The following is a 19974-nucleotide window of genomic DNA, read 5'->3' on the forward strand; positions in this document are numbered from 1 at the left end:
TTCCTTCCTTCCTTCCTTCCTTCCTTCCTTCCTTCCTTCCTTCCTTCTTCTCCTTATATACATTCCTAAGCGATATACTTCTAAATTTTTATAGATGGTAACCAAAACAGCCACATCCTTCCTTTCCGCTGAAAGGAATTAAAGCAATCACATTGTTTTAAAATAACCCTGGTCATGTATACACGGGTCATTCAGTGTCGTTTCACTCTGATACACCCCAAGGGGTGGATTAATAAGAACCCTGCCGTGCTCTGCCTGTGCACAGATGTTTCCTAGGGCTGTCCAAGTGCAGGGGCTGCCATCCCCACATCCAGCATAGGCTCTGTGCATCACCCTCCACAGGAAAACGCCCTCAGCAGCCACAGGTCCAGAGGTTCAGGGACCAATGCTCCCGGGACCAGCTGGAAGGGAGCCGGGAGCAGCGTCAGCACCTGAGCTCGGGCACCGGAGGTTTCCCAAATCAATCACTGAAGGAAAACCCTCCCCGAACACCTCAGTGCTGAAACATCCTTGGGAAAGGCATCTCCCAGCCCTCTGATGTGGTTCGTGGCTGCTTCAGCCAAGACTCCCACACCTTCCGGCAGGTGAGGCTGCGGGGCTGTGGATGCCCGAGCCCAGGTGTGTCCCGGGAAGCTGCAGGACCAGCTGGTGAGTCAGCGAGCGCAGGGGCATCCCCGGGGTCTGTGCCCCTCTCTGTGCCCCAGGGAGCTGCGGAGGCAGCGCACAAATGTTTCAGGGGCTCCCCCAGACCTGCACTCACCTGGTGTTGCTTTTCAGCATAAAAACATCAGCCCTTTCTAACACCTGACAGCTTCGAGGCCACACGGGCACAGCAGCGAGGCAGCACCGGCAATCCAGTGCCACTGATTCATGGAATCACACCCGAGCCCAACTGTTCCCCCAGCACTGCCAAGGCCACCACTGTCCTATGTCCTGAAGTGCCACATTCACACAGCTGTTAAATCCCCCCAGGGGTGGGGACTCTACCACTGCCCTGGGCAGCCATGCCAGGGCTGGACAGCCCTTTACTGGAAAGGTATTTTCCCAATATCCCAAAAGAACAATAATAATAAAAATTTTTAAAAAGTATGTGTTATATATATTAATAATTCCCAATAACTTGAGGTCATTTCCTTCCATCCTGTCCCTTGTTCCCTGGGAACAGAGCCCAGCCCCCACCTGGCTGAACCCTCCTGTCAGGGAGTTGTTGAGAGTGAGAAGGTCCCTCCTGATGTGACATGAACTGTCCCCAGATGTGATGCTGTCCCCTCCCTGCCTCCTGCTGCGCACAGGACATGCGGTCACTCAGGGACCTATGGTGCCACCTTGCACAGAGGCACAGGGCCCTGGCAGGTGCCAGAGCACGTGCCAGGGGGGTATCAGGCAGCTCAGCTCTGGCTGCTCACGGGGCAGCTCTGGGAAACTCCAGGATGTCCCTACGGATGGTCCAGCTCCCAGGGAAGGGGAGAGCTGGGGCCTCTGCAGGTCCACTAACTCCCCAGGCCTGAAGCAAAGTGGTAAGCCAACGTTCTCCCCAGTCAACCCAGCACAGTCTATTTGTGTTCTCACAAGTGTCCCGCTCCTGGCACTTCAAGGAAAGTGACATGTGGAATCACTGTGTTCGAAACCCAAACAGCAGCTGCTGCCCCAGTCACAAACCTCTGACCACGTTCACAGCACAGAAGGCCCAGCGCCAGCCCCAGTGACACATCAGCTGCTTCCAGAGGGAGAAGATAAAACAGGCAAAGCCATGCGTTGCTTGAAGGGACAGCGGCTCCCAGGATCCCTGCAGGTCTCCACCGGCGCAGCTGAAACCCACAGTGCAGCGCTGCGGGGATCCACATCATCCACCCACCAACGGGTCTGCACAGCCTGGCTGGCACCCCTGGACAGTCTCCTCTGCAGGAAGTCTCCAGGACTTGGCACAGACTGGGAGCAGCCTAAGGAACAGCTTCCCCGTGGGGTGGACAGCTTATAGCCCATCCTCCCCATGCAGCTCTTTCCAAAAGCTCGGGATTAATCCCTCAGTCCTCAGGGATAGCCTGGTTGGCTCTCCACCAGAGAGGGGATGACCTGGGAGGGGCATAAGGAGAGGCACCAGCATTTCCACATGACCCAGCTCTGTCAAAGGCACCTGTGAGGTGCCTGTGAGGGAGGTGGGGCTGCTCAGAGCCCGGAGGAGGTGACGCTCAGACCGACTCGCTGTGGATGATGTTTGTCATCGGTGACACCGGCTGCCCCGGGCAGCCAAGGGACAGCAGGTCCGGTTGGCTGGTGGCTGCTCTGTGGGCACATCCCACATATGCAAGTGATCAGAGGAGTCATGCCCTGGATTCTGGAGAGTGTCCCAGAGTGCTCTCCACAGCTGTAACGGGACCAGGGCTCCGGTGCCGTGGGACACATCCACTGCAAGGACATAAAGCACAGCCTGTCTGTCAGCGGCAAAGAAACCTCCGAGGGAAGCTGCCAAATGCTGGCACTTCAGGGGCATCTAAACGAGCTGTGCCAGCTCCAGAGAGTGCTCCAGGGCCACTGGCACACTTTGGAGGAGTGTCCTGCATGGCCATGGCTGTGCCCAAGGAACAGTGGGGAGGACCAACATGGGGTAACTTGGTGCTGCCACACTCAATGGGCCAGGTCTGTGCATGGAGCCTGGGCTGAACTGAGCGGAGCTGAGCGAACAGAGAGGTGGGATCCTACTGCCTGAGAAGGCCAGGTGACCCTGCACCCCTCGCACTCTCTCCTGCCAAGGACGCAGCCCAGGAGGAAGCATTGCTGCAGCCCGGCTGGAATGGCTGAACCTACCGTGAAACAACAAAATCACCGTGGAATCACACAATGGGTTTGGGTTGAAGTATCCCGAAAGCTCATCCAGTCCCAACCCCCTGCCATGGGCAGGGACACCTTCCACTACCCAAGGTTGCTCCAAGGCCCATCCAACCTGGCCTGGAACACTTCCAGGGATGGGGCAGCTTCTCTGGGCAACCTGTGCCAGGGCCTCACCACCCTCACAGGGAAGAACTTCTTCCTCTAAATAAATCCCTCCTTTTTCAATTAAAAACTGCCCCCCCCCCCCCCCCTTGTCCTGTCACTCTCTGCCCATGGTAAGAGAAATGCAATTAACGAAGTTCCAGTTATGCCGCAATTACCAAGTGCAGCATCAGGCAGGCTGAGAGCAGATGTCAGGCAGGGAAGGGCTTTGGAGCAGGGAGCGAAGACACCAGGACCGGGTCCTGTATCCACCTCTCCCCCGAGGACAGGGGACCTCCTGCCCAGGTGTGTTCCCTGGAGCCAAACCCCCGCGGTGAGTCAGAGGGAAAAGCTTTCTGTGTGCTGATCAGCCAGTCTGGCGAGCGCCTACGCGAGCAGGAATGTGCTCCTGGAGCAGGACATCCAGGAAAGGCAGGGCCGGGGCCGGCAGCCCCTCCTGCACGCGGGGCACCGAGCCACGGCCACGCGGGGCAGTCACACACCCGGCTGTGGGCAGCTGTCCGTGCTGCCTCACCCACGCCTTGCACACGCACTGTCACACGCGTCCCCACTCACAGGGAGTCACCCACGCCTTGCACATGCACTGTCACACGTGTCCCCACTCACAGTCACCCACGCCTTGCACATGCACTGTCACACGTGTCCCCACTCACGGGGAGTCACCCACGCCTTGCACACGCACTGTCACGCGTGTCCCCACTCAGAGGGAGTCACCCACGCCTTGCACATGCACTGTCACACGTGTCCCCACTCACGGGGAGTCACCCACGCCTTGCATACGCACTGTCACGCGTGTCCCCACTCAGAGGGAGTCACCCACACTTTGCACACGCACTGTCACACGTGTCCCCACTCACGGGGAGTCACCTGCACACAGAGTCACACCAGAGCCCACACAGTCACACACACACCGAGGCACACACACCTGTGCAGGTTGACAGGAGCACAGACACTGTCACGAGTGTTCCCATGCACATCCGTGGCCAGCACTGTCCCTTCTCTGTCAGCCCAGGCATGGCTACAGGGACAGGCTTGGTCTCTGTCCCGGCTGGGGTGCAGGGACAGCTGCAGGATGCTGGCTGCAGCTCCCAACCAGCCAAGAGACTCAGCCAGGGCAAAGGCTGATCCAACAAGCCCAGATCCGTGGAGACCCCCGTGGCAGCTGGGACCATGGGCAGGGCTGTCCACAAGCAGCTGTGCTGTCAGAAAAAAGCGGTGGCTGAGTCCAGAAGCCTCCTGGAAAGAGACGTGTCCCACGTTTTGCAGCAGGACTGCTCCCCGTGCCCCAGCCCCTGCCACCTCAGGGGTCCTGGGCTGTGGCTCCGTGGTCAGTGCAGGTCCGTATCCCAGGTATGCTCCGGTGTGTCAGCACAGGGCAGGGCCTCCCTGCCATCCCCAGGGGCGGGGGAGGGAAGGATTTAAATTGGGCACTTGCCTCCTCTGCTCACCTGGCTGGCAGTCGGCGGGAGGAGGAGGAGGAGGAGGACCGGAGCCTGCCGGCGATCCAGCCGCTCTGGATATACGTCCAGGAGGTAGGACAGAGCCCACCTGAGGGTCACCGAGGCCACCACAGGGGGCCTGCACGGGAAGAGGGGACCTCACCTCTATCCCAAACTCCAGCACGGAGAGGAGGTGGCTGCTGAAACTCTGGGGATGGGTGAGCAGGAGATCTCCAGGCAGAACTTGGTCCTTTCTGGGAAGGGACAAAATGACCGAGTGGCACCAGGGCTGACCGGAGCTGCTGCTCTGCGTGATGTGTTTTGTGTCGCCAATGCTTCAGCTGAACTGGGATGCGGGAGGGAAACAGCCGGAGGCCGTGGCTGGAGCAGTGGGGCTCGGCCCGGAGCCCGGCGAGGAGGCTGCGAGCGAGTGCTGGGCTGGGCTGGGGGCACTGGTGTGATTCCCCTCCCCGGGGCGCGGGCAGGGCTGGGGACCCCCGCGCTGTGGGGCCACCCTGGCTCGCTCCGGCTGGAAAACCGCTTCCACTGGAGCCTCCTGGGCTGGGCTGCTGCGACAGCTTGCAGAGCCAGCCAGCCCCTGCCCCGGGAGCTGCGTGTGCAGCCCAGCCCCGGCATCAGGAGGCTGATTAGAGACCAGCTAATGACAGGCTGCAGTTGGGAAATGACTTTGCCGTGCAGGGTGTTCACACGACATCCGTGTCCTACAAAGGTGTCGCTGGCTCCAGGGTGTGACACCGCACTCCGGGACCCAGTGCCACCCCAGCAGGCAGCACAACCTGCCCATCGCCTCCCAGCTGCATCCTCGGAGTCGGGCAGGGAGGGAGAGAAGCGGCTGCCAGGGGCTGGAGGCACAAGGTGGGACAGAGCCACGGGCAGGGTCCCCGGAGAGCAAGGGCTGGGCTGGGACTGCTGGGATAAATCTCTCCCCAATCGTGATGCATCTGCCCCAGCATCAATCCAATATTTAAATGGATCAAAAGCAATGACTCAGAGACTTTCCAATCAGTTAGGTAAACATCAGAGACTTAATCTCTGACCTTGATAATGAGTTAAACGTGTTATTAATGTCACTCACCACAGTTTACGGGAGATGGGTGTTCCCAAAGAAATCCTTTGGGTTTCGATTCTGCTGTTTTTACAAGACTGTGGCCTCATCACTGCACAGTGTTGGAGATGCTGAAAGTTTGTTTACAGGGCTTCCCAGGGGACCAAGTGACAACATGTGAGACATCCCGTGAGTGGGTGGCATCCCTGCCCATGGCAGGGGGTGGAACGAGATGAGTTTTAAGTTCTCTTCCCACCCCAGCTATCCTGGGATCCCATGATGCGTCTGTGATTGCTGCATTAAATCATACAGAGCCCAGTTTTGCAGGCAGGAGGGTGATAGGATGGGGTTTGGGGTCTCTGCCCACCTGGTGGCCTTAGAACAAACAGAGACCCGGAGAACCCAGAGACCCACCCCAGCTGCAGCAGCGGCACAGCCAGAGGGAAAGTTTCTCTCAGCTCAGACCAGCTGCTGCCCGTGGATCTGAACAGCCACTCATCCATTCCTAAGACTGTTCCTGTGTCCTGTGGACTGCCAGGGTGGTGTGGGATCCCACAGCACCCAGGAAGATCCCCACGGAGAGCCGTGTGCTGGGCTGTGCCTGTCACCCTGTGTCCTACCATGCTCACAGCCAGCCCGTGACCAGCACAGGGCCAGCCAGGGCGACGGTCTCGGAGGGCAGAAAATTACTGTCAGCACCAGCCAGCACCTCTCTGAGGCTGTGGCATTGTGTCAGGAAGCCACTGCTGTCTCTTGGCATGACCTGAGCTTGGGAAGAGACCACCAGCCAAATCTGCCTGCCCCAGGGCAGCTCCAGGGAGCAGGGAGGGAGCAGGGAGGGAGCAGTGGGGTAGGCAGTGCTCCTGCCTCGTGCTAGCACCCAGTGGCATCAGCCCAAAAGTAAGTGGTGGTTGTGTCACCCAGGAAAGAAGAGAGAAGTGGTTGAGGCCAGAGGTTTGAGGCAGCGTCGGGCTCTGAGAGAGCAGGTGGGTCCTCGGGGGGCTGGAGGGAGGCCAAGGTGTCCATGCTGCTGAGATTATGCTTCTTTGCATGGCACGTGTCTGTCACGAACCTGTGGTGTGTCCCCAGAGCTCTCTGCCCACCCCAGATGCACTCTGGCCCTAGGATTGCTCTGAGGGAGCAGCAAAGCCCCAGATGCCACTCCTCGCTTCTCCCTGGGCTCCTGCGGCCACCTCCAGGGAGAGGTTTCCTCCACACCCACTGTGAAAACCGCACACGGACTTGTGTCTTACCACAGGCTCTGTTTGTTTCTCCCTCCTCAGACACATTCGGTGCCCCACAGGAGCAGGATTCTTCCCCAGAGATGATGCAGAAGATGAGTGGATGCTCCCAGAACAACAAGTCGAGCAGCACAGGGAGTAACCCGGTTGCAGGTGAACACAAAGAGATGGGTGGGGGTGGGAGTAACTTCATCGCTGGAGTCTTCATCCAGGCCAAGCACAAGAAGCTGAGTATCTACGAAGCCATGATGAGGGGGTTGCTGACCCCGGGCACGGCGCTGGTGCTGCTGGAGGCACAGGCAGCGTCTGGACTGCTCACAGACCCCGTGAGGAACGAGCAGCTCTCGGTGAAAGAGGCGCTGGCTCAGGGACTCATCGGTCGGGACTTCTACGAGAAGCTGCTCTCAGCGGAGGGAGCCGTGACAGGGTACACAGAGCCCTACACTGGACACAGGATCTCCCTGTTCCAGGCCATGAAGAAGGAATTCATCGTCAGGGAACACGCCATCCGCCTGCTCCAGGCCCAGATCGCCACCGGTGGCATCATTGACCCTGTGCACAGCCACCGCCTGCCCGTGGAGGTGGCCTACAAGCGTGGCTACTTTGACCAGGAGATGAGCCAGTTCCTCTCTGACCCCGAGAATCAAACAAGAACTTGCTTCGACCCCAACACCCACGAGAACCTGACGTACCTGCAGCTGCTGCAGCGCTGCGTGCCTGACCCGGACACGGGGCTGCTCATGCTGCAGCTGATGGACAAGGGCTCCGTGCTCTACCAGCTGACCGAGGATGCCCGCAAAGCCCTGCAGGCCGCCCGCACCACCCTGGCGGTGGGGCTCTTCCAGGGCCAGAGCGTCAGTGTCTGGGAGCTCCTCTTCTCCCGCTACGTCCCTGACCACCAGAGAGAAGAGCTGCTGAGGAAATACAAGGCGGGGACAATGACCATCCTGCAGATGATGACCGTCCTCACTGCCACCATCACGGGGGCAGAAAGGGAAAACGGGGCTCTGGGCTCATGCACAGCCAAACCCAATAACAAGGTGAGGGCGTCACCCCCGGCTCAGGACACGCAGTCCCAGGAGCAACAGTTGAGAAAGTCCTTGAAGTCTGCAACCGTCCGTGTCACTGCTGGGGAGTTCCGGGGGCAAAACATTTCTGTGCTGGACCTGCTCTTTTCCAAATACGTCCCTCAGGGGAAGCGGCAGGAGTTGCTGGAGCTGTATAGGGCAGGGATACTGACCACGGAGCAGGTGGCCACTGTGGTCACCACCATCGTGAACCGAACAGAAGCCACGAACGCCAAGCTCGTGGCAAATGCCAGGAGCCCACACAGGGCAGCGGCAGTGGCAGGGGAGGATGAAAACGATTGTTCAGCACACCTGGATGACTCCTTGAAGTCCACCACCATCAGTGTGCCAGCTGGGGAGCTGCAGGGAAAGCAGGTCTCACTGTGGGACCTGCTCTTCTCCCACCACATCCCCGAGGAGAAGAGGCAGGAGCTGCTGGAGCTGTACCATGAAAGGTTATTAACTCTGGAGCAGATGACAACTGTTGTCACCACTCTCATTAAGAAAAAAGAATCTACAGGCAGGAAATTCCAAATTACAGTCAAGAGTTCCAACCAGGACACTCTGACAGCAGCAGGAGAGGAGAGGGATGATCCCCCCAAAGAGGAACCGTGGGAAACAGCCTTAAAAACCACAGTGGTCGACATTGAGGTTGGGGAGTTTCGGGGCCACAAGGTCTCCCTGTGGGACCTGCTCCACTCCCACTACATCCCCGAGGAGAACAGGAAGGAGCTCCTGGAGCTGTACGAGGCAGATGAGTTAACCCTGGAGCAGGTGAAGACCGTTGCCAGCACCATTGTGACCCGGGCAGCAGCAGAAGCAGCAGCAGAGAGGGCAGAGCCAGCAGCACCTGTGAATGAGCCCGGGGCAGAGCCAGCAGCCACAGAGGCTGAACCCACCCCCCTGCATGGGGACAGGGCTTGGGAAGAGACCCTGAAGGCCACCACAGCCGAGGTGTCAGTGGGGGAGTTCCAGGGCAGGCAGATCTCCCTCTGGGACCTGCTCTTCTCCCACCACATCCCCAAGGAGAAGAGGCAGGAGCTGCTGGAGCTGTACCATGCAGGGACATTGGCATTGCAGCAGTTAAAATTTGTTGTCACCACTCTCATTGAGAAAAAAGAATCTACAGGCAGGAAATTCCAAATTACAGTCAAGAGTTCCAACCAGGACACTCTGACAGCAGCAGGAGAGGAGGGGGATGATCCCCCCAAAGAGGAACCATGGGAAACAGCCTTAAAAACCACAGTGGTTGACACTGAGGTTGGGGAGTTTCGGGGCCACAAGGTCTCCCTGTGGGACCTGCTCCACTCCCACTACATCCCCGAGGAGAATAGGAAGGAGCTCCTGGAGCTGTACGAGGCAGGTGAGTTAACCCTGGAGCAGGTGAAGACCGTTGCCAGCACCATTGTGACCCGGGCAGCAGCAGAAGCAGCAGCAGAGAGGGCAGAGCCAGCAGCACCTGTGAATGAGCCCGGGGCAGAGCCAGCAGCCACAGAGGCTGAACCCACCCCCCTGCATGGGGACAGGGCTTGGGAAGAGACCCTGAAGGCCACCACAGCCGAGGTGTCAGTGGGGGAGTTCCAGGGCAGGCAGATCTCCCTCTGGGACCTGCTCTTCTCCCACCACATCCCAGAGGAGAAGAGGCAGGAGCTGCTGGAGCTGTACCGTGGGGGGACACTCCCCATCCAGGAGCTGCTCAGCATCACCAGCAGCCTCGCCATTGACGGCCACGAGAAGCACTTTGGGGCCCTTCCTGCACACACCGTGGATCTTCTGCGTTCTGAGGGCTCCTACATCACCTTTGGCCCATCCCAGGAGCACAGGGTGTCAGTGTGGGAGCTCCTGTCCTCCAAGCAGGTCTCCGAGTACAGGCGGGAGGCGCATCTTGACACCTACCCCTCAGGAGGGCTGACAGTGAACAGAATCACCATCACCACCACCATCACCACCGGCCCCCAGCGCGAGAAGAGCCACCCCTGGCACCACTAACACCGACGCCGGCAGAGGAGGGTCCTGAGCACCTGTGGGACTTGGCTCTCCATGCCCCTCCGTGTGTCACAGCAGCGACAAACCCGTGTGTGGAGTGGGGTGGGAGCTTGGTTAAACTCCTGCTGTCTCAACTCTGGTTGTGCTGAGATTTCTTTTGCCCAGCAGAGCTTTCCCAGAGGGGCTCTGGGGATGTCCAGGAGCCTTGGGACTGCACTGTGCATGCAGAGGCACTCACCGAGGACAGGGACACGTGGAGCCACCACCCAAGTCAGGTGGGCTGGAGAGTGCCCTGGGTGGGAGCAGGCAGAGACCCCAGGGCAGGGGCTGTGGGCAGCAACACCCGGCCCCAGGAGAGCCACAGAGGGACAGACACCTCCTGTTCAGGACAGCTGGGACCCCGCCCCTGCTGCACAGCAGGGCCAGCATCTGGGGCTGTGGGACATGGAGACCTGACCTGTCCCTCAGTTCTGCTGCAGAATGGGGCCACAGGGGTCTCTGGACTGCAGGGTGGGGCTGCGAGGGTCTCTGGGCTGCTGGAACTTGTGGCACATGAGCACTGAAGGAGAGGGACACTGGTGCCAGAGCTATGACACCTGTGACAGCGAGAGGTGGCTGGGGGCACCCACAGGCGCGGTGGTGCCTCCACGGAGCACAAGGACACTGCACGCAGGGCATGGGGCGCTGCTCCACAGAGGGAACGAGGATGCTGGAAATTCCTAGGAAGGGAGCACAGAAAAGGACAACAGATCCTGAGGCGCTTGTTGTCCCATCCCATTGTCTCATCTCGTTGTCCCATCTCATCCCATCCCATCTCATTGTCCCATCCCATTGTCCCATCTCATCCCATCCCATTGTCCCATCTCATTGTCCCATCCCATCCCATTGTCCCATCTCATCCCATCCCATCCCATTGTCCCATCCGATCTCATTGTCCGATCCCATCCCGTTGTCCCATCTCATTGTCCCATCCCATTGATCCATCTCATCCCATCCCATCTGTTTGTCCCATCTCATTGTCCCATCCCATCCCGTTGTCCCATCTCATTGTCCCATCCCATCTGATCTCATTGTCCCATTTCATTGTCCCATCCCATCCCTTTGTCCCATCTCATCGATCCCATCCCATCGTCCCATCTCATTGTCATATCCCATTGTTCCATCTCATCCCATCCCATCTCGTTGTCCCATCTCATTGTTCCATCTCGTTGTCCCATCTCGTTGTCCCATCTCATCCCATCCCGTTGTCCCATCCCATTGTTCCATCCCATCTGTTTGTCCCATCTCATCGATCCCATCCCATCCCTTTGTCCCATCCCATCCCATCCATTTGTCCCATCCCACTGTCCCACCTCGTGAAGACTCAGAGAAGCACAAGAATGATGAGGCACTGGGAAGGAGAGGGAGGATGAGTGGACTCCTGGGATGGAGAAATGCCCAGGGTGGATGGCACAGCAGCCATGTGCTCCATGTCCTCTCCAGCCCAAGGATCGTGGGTTATTCCCAGTCCAGCATGAGACCAGCTGAGGCTGAGGGAAGGAATTCTGCACACTCGGGGTGGCTAGGCTGAGGAACTTCCCGTGCAGGATGTCCTGGGAGCTAAAAGTTCCCGTGGACTCACACAGCATTTGGAGTAAGTCATGGAGGAAAACCCATCAGGGCTGCTAGCCAAGAGGAGAGGTGGCTGTTTCGGTCATTCCCAGAGCCACCAACACCGTGGGGACACTGGGGCGGTGCTGCCATGTCCGTGCCTTTTCCCCACACCACGTCCCCTCACCATGTCCCACCCACCGGCTGGCAGCTGATGCCATGGACGGGACAGAGGTGACACTGCAGCCCCCCCGCGTCCCTGTTCCCGGCAGGGGCTGGACACCAGCCTGTGCCTCTGGCACCGGGACACGCCGGGGGCTGGGGTGGTGTCGGATGGCTAGGGAGGGCTCGCAGCCAGGGTGGGGTAGGATCTGCAGGGACCCGGCGCCAGCTTCAGCCTGCCCGGGGAGCTGGGGTTGGGAGGGCTCCAGACGGCTCCGGGGACTCTGGTTGCACTCCCACAGGAAGTGCTGGATTTCCAAAAAAGCAGCTGAAAGAAAACAGGAGGTTGTGCGAGGGGAGCGCTGAATACATTTGCATAGCTAAAAGCTCGTTGCATAACGGGACGAATCGGAGCAGTCTCCGAGCGCTCCCAGGGGCACGGGGGAGAAATGAAGGGTCGGGCAGCGGGAGCTCCATCCCTGCGGGAATGTCGCACCACAGCGGATGCACCGGGAAACGCCTCAGTGCTGTGGGAGAAGAGGTGGGGGACAGAAAAAGCTCCAGGACGGGACCTGACCTGCCGGAAAAGGAACGGGAAACCAACAAATCCCTCGCTGTGCCCACGGGCGTGAGTGGGAAAGCAGGGGCAGTGCCCACAGCAGCTTTCCCTGCAGTCTGATCACAGAATCACGGACTCATGGAATGGTTTGGTGAGAAGGAACGTTAAAGCTCATCCCGTTCCACCCCCTGCCCTGGGCAGGGACACCTTCCAGTATCCCAGGTTGCTCCAAGCCCCGTCCAGCCTGGCCTGGAACACTTCCAGGGATCCAGGGGCAGCCACAGCTGCTCTGGGCAACCTGTGCCAGGGCCTCACCATGCTCACAGGGAAGGATTTCTTCCCAATATCCAATCTAAATCTACTCTTTTTCAGCACAAAGCTGTTCCCCCTTGTCCCCTGTCACTGCAGGCCCTTGTGAAAAGTCCCTCTGCTGGGACCCACAGGGGCACACACCCCTGCAGCGGTGCCTTCGAGTGTGGGATGTGGTGCCAGCCTGGCCCATTGCCCCCCTGGAGGCCCCAGCCCACCTGGACACAGCCCAGGGGGCTGGCAGGGCACTCCCAGGCCGGGTTCCGATGGCAGCACCTTCCCCAGGAACCTTCATGCGGAACAGGCAGGCTCTGCCCTTCCTTTTCCAGCAGCCACAAATGTTCTCTGAGTATCCAGCCCAATCTCCTCACATGCAAACCCCTCCATCAGCTGAAGCAGACCCACTCTGGCCCCCTGTTTGTCCCTGATAAGGCTGCCCTGGGCAGTTTTATCTCCCAGCACATCTGTCCTGCCAGAGCTGCTCCTGCTCTGCGTTCCTCCCTCAGTTGTGTCTCTGCCCCTTTTCCGCAGCGAATCCGTGGGTTTTTGGCATGGCTGGTGCTCGGGCTGCACACGGAGCCCTGTCTAGCCGCCAGCACCATCTGCCCCTCTGGAAACACCTCCCGGGGCAGCTGAGAACATGCCACGGCCTCATTACCCTGAGCCCACGTCCCTCCTGAGGCTGCTGAGCCCACACAGGCCTTTTCCTCTTTAATCACCCCTGTGTCCTACACTTCATGGCGTAACTGTTTGTTCAGTGACTCCAGGGCATGACTCTGCATTCGGGCCCATTCCTGATGGTCCCATGACTGTTCCTCCAGCTTCAATGTCACCTGTCCCGGCCCTCTGTACTCCCTCAACTCAGCCTGCTCACCGCACCTGGTGTTTATTGACAAAGCTGCTGATAAAAATATGAAATTAATTTGGCTCTGAGAGCCCATGTTCCCCCTTACAACTCCCCTTCCAGCACACTCCAGTCTCCGGGGCAGACAGGGCACTGCTCGTGTCTCTCTCCCACCTGTGCAGCAGCCAGGCTGTCACAGGGGACAGAAGTTTCCTTTTTGGCTTTGCTGCTGCTGAGATCTGCTGGGGAGTGCAAATTGTCCTGGTTTGTCCCAACAGCACAAAGAGAGGGCTCAGCAATGGAGCCCTGGGGTCCCCAGCACCTTCTCCCCAACTCCAGAGGTCACACCTGGCACCAGCTCCATCTGTTACGTTTCTCCTCATGAAAGGTTTGACCTGGAAGGTAAAAAGGAACAAACCAAACTGTTATGATGAAGCTTTGTCCAATTTTCCACTCAACTGGTTCCACATCTTTGCTTTAATCAAAGCTCAGAAAAGTGTTAAAGGTTGTTGGGACAGGGAACTCCCCAGCTGTGACATGACCGAACTCCTCCCTCCATGACAGCCAGGAGATGGTCCTGCAGCCCAAAGTCCTCGTGGGGTCACGATGTCCTCCCTCCTCATCCTCCCTGGGTGGGAGAGGTTCTGCCAAAAGTGTGACATGGGCTGTCCCCTCCTCGCCTCACCAGGAACTGCCCATCCCATCCCCCAACATCCACCAGTGTCCCCTCAGCATGGGGAGTGGGACAGGGGCCTCGGCCAACTCTGCCTGGGGACGGGGCTCCTTTGGGGGTCCTGGGGAGGATCCTGGACAGCAGTGGGATCACAGAGGGATGGGGGCTGAAGGAACCAGCAGAGATTTCAAAGTGAAACCACAGCCTGGAGAAGCAGGGAATTCCCCATCAGCCAAGCACAGGGTTCAGGACATGGAGACTCTGGGGTCGGGGTCTCAGCCACACTCAGCACCAGGTGTGCCCGCACCATCCCCACCAGGAGTTCCACCAGCTCAGCTGCCACCCTTGTGAGTGGGGCCAGGAGTCAGGAAACCCTGACCGGGGCCCTGTGGAACAGCAGTGAATTCTCCCAGGAGCTGCTGAGGCCCAGCAGGGGCTGACACAAACCAGGTGCCCTTTGTGCATGACCAGCTACAGACAATGGGCAAAGTCCAACAGCTGCCTCCAAAACCCAGCCAGCCTGCTCCAAAATACATCCCCTCTGCTCCAAAATACAACTTTCTGTCTCCAAAACCCAGCCAGCCTGCTCCAAAATACATCCCCTCTGCTCCAAAATACAACTTTCTGTCTCCAAAATACAACCAGCCTGCTCCCAAATCCAACCAGCCTGCTCCAAAATCCAATCCCTCTGCTCCAAAATACAACTGTCTCCCAAATCCAACCAGCCTGCTCCAAAAATACAATTACTCTGCTCCCAAATACAATCCCTCTGCTCCCAAATCTAGCCAGCCTGCTCCAAAATGCAATTGCTCTGCTCCCAAATCCAACTGGCCTGTTCCCAAATACAATCACTCTGCTCCAAAATCCAGCTGGCCTGCTCCCAACTATAATTGTCCTCCAAAACACAACCAGCCAGCTCCGGTGCGAGCAGCTGCTGACAGTGCTCTCAGGGCCCTCACCCCCAACTCCCTTTGTTATCTCTGCCCTGAGAATCACTGAATCATGGAATTGCTGAGGTTGGAAAACCCCTCTGGGCCCACTGAGTCCAACCATCCGCCCAGCACAGCCCAGGCCACCACCAACCCATGTCCCCAAGTGCCAAATCCACGGGGATGTTAAATCCCCCCAGGGATGGGGACTCCCCCCTGCCCTGGGCAGCTGTGCCAGGGCTGCACAGCCCTTTCCAGGAGCTTGTCCCTCAGCCCGTGGCCTGTCCCGTGGTCTGTCCCAAATCCCATGGCTATGCTCTCCCACCTGCCGTGACCCATCCCCTGCCCCACTCACGGCTCAGCCTCTGCCCCCGTTCTGCCCCTCGGCTGCCATTCCCTGCACCCCCCACTCCAAGGGTGGGTGAGCCTTCCCGAGTGGCTTCAGACCAAAATTCCCATTTTTAGCCGCGGTCAGCTCCAGCCAATGCCCTCATCCAAGCAGCGCCCACGGCTCCCGTGGTCAGCCTCACCTCCACACAGGCGCTGGCTCCCTTCCCGCTTCTGGAAGCACTTAAGGAAGAGCTGGAGACGTGTTTCCTGCCCAGCAGGAACACAGGCAGGGCTGGAACGAGCAGAACGAGCCATTCCAAAGGCTGCAGCCCCTCTCCCAGCTCTCAGGCCCGCCCCGTGCCCCGGGGGGATGGCGGGGATGTTTTCAGCGGCACCAGATGTGGAAGCAGTCCCAGAAAACTGCTCTGCCCCTCTCCCGGGATTGCTCTGATCGCGTGTGTTGGATTCCTGCTGACCTGTACCCCCCTAATTCACACACCTGAGTCACCTGCTGACACCGGCGGCGTGTCCACACCTGCTGCAGGTGAGGAGCTGCAGGACAGGGCAGGTTAAAGCCTGGTGCAACTCAGCCCCACCAATGGATCCTCCGGAGTCCTGTGCCGGCCACGTTGGCCCCCAGAGTGCACGGACAAACGTGCTCAGACAGACGGAGCAGCGGGAAGATGTTTTGGCACCTAAACCTTCAACCTCGACACAGAGTGAGCTGTGCAACAACACATGACATCATCACACCCCGGCCCCATCCATCACACACGGATAAAAATAGACACACAGCAAGAGGGGCCTCCCGGCAGCGAGAGGGGAAGGGAAGCAGGGAGCTTCCCCAGCCCCCACGGAACCAGCCTGGGGGTGTTCCCGCAAACCCCAGGGCCTGCAGAGGTTCCAGAGCGGGATGAAAGCAAACTGACCCGAGAGGGGCTCAGAAGCCCCCACGGATTCTGTCAGCTCACAGTCAGAGCGGGCTCAGGGGGATCCATACCTGGGATCCACCTCAAATAATGCAAGGAGCTCCAGGCTGGCTGCACATCCCTGTGGGATAACCCCCTCCAGATCTCCATGCTGGGAAGCCGTTTCAGACCCCCTGCACCTGCCAGCCCCACCAGGGTCAACAGCACCATGGGGTCTGGAGGTCCTGGTCCAAGCCCTGGAGGGAGCCATGCCCAGGGCACCTGGGGACAGGGGTGACAGGAGCCCCAGCTCTGCCCTCTGAGTGCCGCCCGCCCGGGGCAGTGCAGACAGAACTCGCCCCCAGCAGCAAATCCTGCCTGCCTGGCCTCCCACACACCAGAATCCTGGGTGGAAACCAAAACCTGAACCTTTAGACCTGTAATGTCACTGCTGAGATCCCCAAGCTCCTCAGCCAGGAGCTCTGGCCTGCTCCTGTGCTCAGGGCAGCCAGAAAGGAGTTGGGGAAAGGAGGGGTTGATGGCAGCGCAGCCAGGTGAGCTCCTCTGCCAGCAGCATTCCCTCCTGGAGCCCTGCCAGAGGCATTGGACCTTCCTAGGGTCCCTGACTGCAAACTGTGGTGGGAGAAGGTGAGACCGAGCAGAGGGACAACCTGAGAGGGGCTGGCAGAGGGACAGAACAGAATCTGGGACTAAAGGTCTCTGCAGCTGCCCCACACCAGGGGATTCCCAATGGAAATGGCCTTGTAGGGGCTGGTGAAGGAGATGCAGCCAGCTCCTGGGCATGAGAATCCTGGAATCATTTGGGTTGGAAAAGCCCCCTGAGCCCACCAAGTCAAGCTATTCCCCAGCACTGCCCAGGCCACCACTGACCTTGTCCCCAGGTGCCACATCCACACGGATGTTAAATGCCCCCAGGGATGGGGACTCCCCCCTGCCCTGGGCAGCTGTGCCAGGGCTGCACAGCCCTTTCCAGGAAGAATTTTCCCAATATCCCTCCTGAACCTCCCCTGGCCCAACATGAGGCCATTTCCTCTTGTCCTGTCCCCCCTGCCCTTGGAGCAGAGCCCGACCCCCACCTGGTTCCACCCTCCTGTCAGGAAGTTCTAGGGACTGAGAAGTTCCCTCCCCTCGAGCCTCCTTTCCTGCAGTGCCCCCAGCTCCCTCAGCCTCTCCTGGTGCTCCAGACCCTTCTCAGTTCCATTCCTGTCTCTGGACATGCTCCAGCCCTTCAATGTCCTTCTTTTCATGAGAGAGAGGCACAAAACTGCCCCAGGACGAGGTGCCTCAGCAGTGCCAGCACAGGGGGTACTGCCCTCAGCCTGTGGCCACACTGTGGCTGGAACAGCCAGAGGCTGCTGCCCACCCAGGCACACCCGAACACTCTGGCAGGGTTGTGTTGTAGCATTCAGCTCCAGACAGGCAGAGCCCGGGGCTCTGGATGTGGGTGTGGAGCAGCCTGAGGGTCCCATATCCTCGGGACAGCAGTCACAGGCAGGGGTCAAGCACAGGCTGCCTGCACTGCTCGGGCCCTGCTCCCTGTTAGCATTCCCAGCTGGAGCCCTGGGAGCAGCCAGGGGCTGATGCAGGAGATGCTGCAGGAGGCAGATGCTGCAGGAGGTCACACTCACCAGGACGGAGCCCATTTCTCCTGTCTTGGGTGATTTGATGGCTGGGACAACCAGAGGAGGAAGGACCGTGTGCCTCCTGCCTGGAAAGGAACAGCAGGACAGGTATCGCTGCTGTGTATCCTCCAGCAAAAAACAATCCATGGATGGGACACTGAGGATGAGGAGGTGGGACATCGGGATGCTGTCTGGACAGGGGTGATGAGCAGTGGTAACACACGAGGTGTCACTGCTGCGGGAACAGCCACTGCCCCTGCACCTGTCCACGGAAGGATTCCCACACCTGGAATGTTGCACTCAAAGTGACCAACCTTGAACGAGGAGATCCAGGGCCCAGCCAGCTACTGCTGCTGGATGGGATTTATGTGCCTCAAAGGACCTTAAGGATTCCCATAGGAGCTGCTGGGCTGGGCCAGGCCAGGGACATGGGAATCTCCAGCCAAGGATGTGTCCTGCATGTGAGCAACAACATGTGGGAGATCCACAGAGTGCCTCTGAAGACCAAACATTTCCCCCCAGAAAGTTGGAAGCAGCTCCCCAGCTCAGACCTGAGCCCACCATGTCCCTGCATCCTATTTTGGCCCATTGCCAACAGCAGATCCCGAGAGGAAAAGCGCAGGGACCTGAGCAGGGGCCAAGCTGTGTTTCATCAGCTGCAGCTCCTGGCAATCCAGAGCGCGGAGCCTCTGGAGCCAGAAGCTGCATCTACGTCTCTGGTTAATAGCCTTCAATCAATTTTTCTCCCACAAATTTGCCTAATGGCTTTTAAAATCCCTTTAAAATCTGCTAGGGCCGCTGCAAACACCCTGAGGCAACGAATTCCGCTGCGTATCACACCGAACACTCACCCCAAGGAACAGTAAAAGATTTCCCTCCTCCATGTACTCCACAGCTCCCATTGGGCTTGCCAGCTGCCTCCCCGTGTGGAATGACATGCCTGGAACGAACAGGCAGGACAGATGTGCCCTGCTGTGCGTTCCCCAGGAAAGGAAAAGGGAGTTGTGGAAGGACAATGAGGTGTGGAACGGTGAAGAGCCTCTCCCCATGCCCACGCCGGCCCCAAACTCCAGCCCTGCATGTCCCCAGCTCAGGTGTTCTCCAGCTGAGTAACTGGTTTTACACGAAAGCTTGTCCACACCTCTGCCACCCCTCCCTGCACCACCAGAGCCAGCATTGTAGCTGAACCACCCAGAAACTTCAGCGGCATCAGCAAACTCTGCCAACTCATTGTTCATCCCTTTTCAGGGGGTGCTGGAGGTGATGAAAGGCAGCTCCACGGAGAACCAGAGTCAGCCACGGACAGGAGGTGGTCACAGGAGTGCCATTGGGAACTGGAGCCAGCTGAGGCTGGGAAGTGGTCACAGAAGTGCTACGGGGGCTGTGAAGATGCAGCAGATGGGAAAGGTGCCTGGGTGTGGTGTGTGGTTTGTGTTTGGTTTCAACATTTTTATTCCTCGTCCTTGAACTTATTCCCAGACTTCCCCATGATAAGAACCAGGGGTTGACTTCCCTTCCAGCCCTGTGTGGCACACACGGGACAAGGTCACCCACCGTGGGAGCTTGTGGCACCTGGCACAGACACAGAGCACAGGGGTGCAGTGGGGCTGGATGGGTGCCAGGAGGTGGCTGTGCCCCAGGGGGTGATGATGGGGGAGCCTTTACCACGGCCAGCTTCGGGTTGCACTGACAGTGACAGCACAGACTCACCCAGGTGGGCTCAGACACGGGGCCACCACGGGGCCCTGGCAGTGCCCATGGCAGTGCCACAGGGCTGTAGCTGGAGGCACCAAATACCCGGGTGGCACGGTCAGAGCAGCCCAGTCGGTGGCCCAGCAGAACCTGGTGGTGGCCCACACCAGGAAACACCTCCTGTGTCCCTTCTCCTGTGTCAGGGGCGGGATGTTGTGTACCATACCTGTGTGCACTTCCTGTGTCACCTCGCCCAGAGCCACCCTCATTGCGGTCCCCTCGGTTAACCACGGCGGTCAGAGCAGCCACAGGCTGGAGGGGGAGGACGTGCCCAAACCCAGCCAGGCGCCAGTACAGCAAGGAAGAAGGGTGGGACAACGCATGGTCGGGCTAAGAGTAACTGGAGACGGCCAGAAAAAGAAAAAAAAACATCCAACAAGCCAGACACTTTCTCAGTAGAATGAAAACATCTGTTGGGCGCTGGGTGGGGGTTGGTCCAGCCGTTTCGGGGTGCCCAGAGCCCGGCGAGGGGGTCCTGCAGGGGT

The 19974-nt window shown here is 59.0% G+C and overlaps 1 protein-coding gene and 1 long non-coding RNA gene across 2 annotated transcripts; one reads left to right on the top strand and one right to left on the bottom strand.

Moving 5' to 3' along the window:
- The first annotated feature begins 4414 nt into the window (after window positions 1-4414).
- Window positions 4415-9924, top strand: LOC121661098 (epiplakin-like). The gene is made up of 2 exons (XM_042020891.1): window positions 4415-4523; window positions 6780-9924. Exon 2 carries the CDS (start codon window positions 6821-6823, stop codon window positions 9791-9793), a length of 2973 nt encoding a protein of 990 aa, XP_041876825.1. The 5' UTR covers window positions 4415-4523; window positions 6780-6820; the 3' UTR covers window positions 9794-9924.
- A 3356-nt stretch (window positions 9925-13280) lies between these two features.
- Window positions 13281-15667, bottom strand: LOC121661103. The gene is made up of 2 exons (XR_006014841.1): window positions 15387-15667; window positions 13281-13649 (listed from the first exon to the last, which is right to left on the bottom strand). It is a non-coding gene; the product is annotated as an uncharacterized LOC121661103 (long non-coding RNA).
- Between the last annotated feature and the right edge of the window lie 4307 nt (window positions 15668-19974).

Source organism: Corvus kubaryi, unplaced genomic scaffold, assembly GCF_017639235.1.
Source record: "Corvus kubaryi isolate FWS band 111438036 unplaced genomic scaffold, C.kubaryi_AGA036_p1.0 37063, whole genome shotgun sequence".
Lineage (NCBI taxonomy): Eukaryota > Metazoa > Chordata > Aves > Passeriformes > Corvidae > Corvus > Corvus kubaryi.

Bases quoted from the DNA above. Each gene is read 5' to 3' on its own strand.
- LOC121661098 (XM_042020891.1), top strand. From the start codon at position 6,821: ATGATGCAGAAGATGAGTGGATGCTCCCAGAACAACAAGTCGAGCAGC.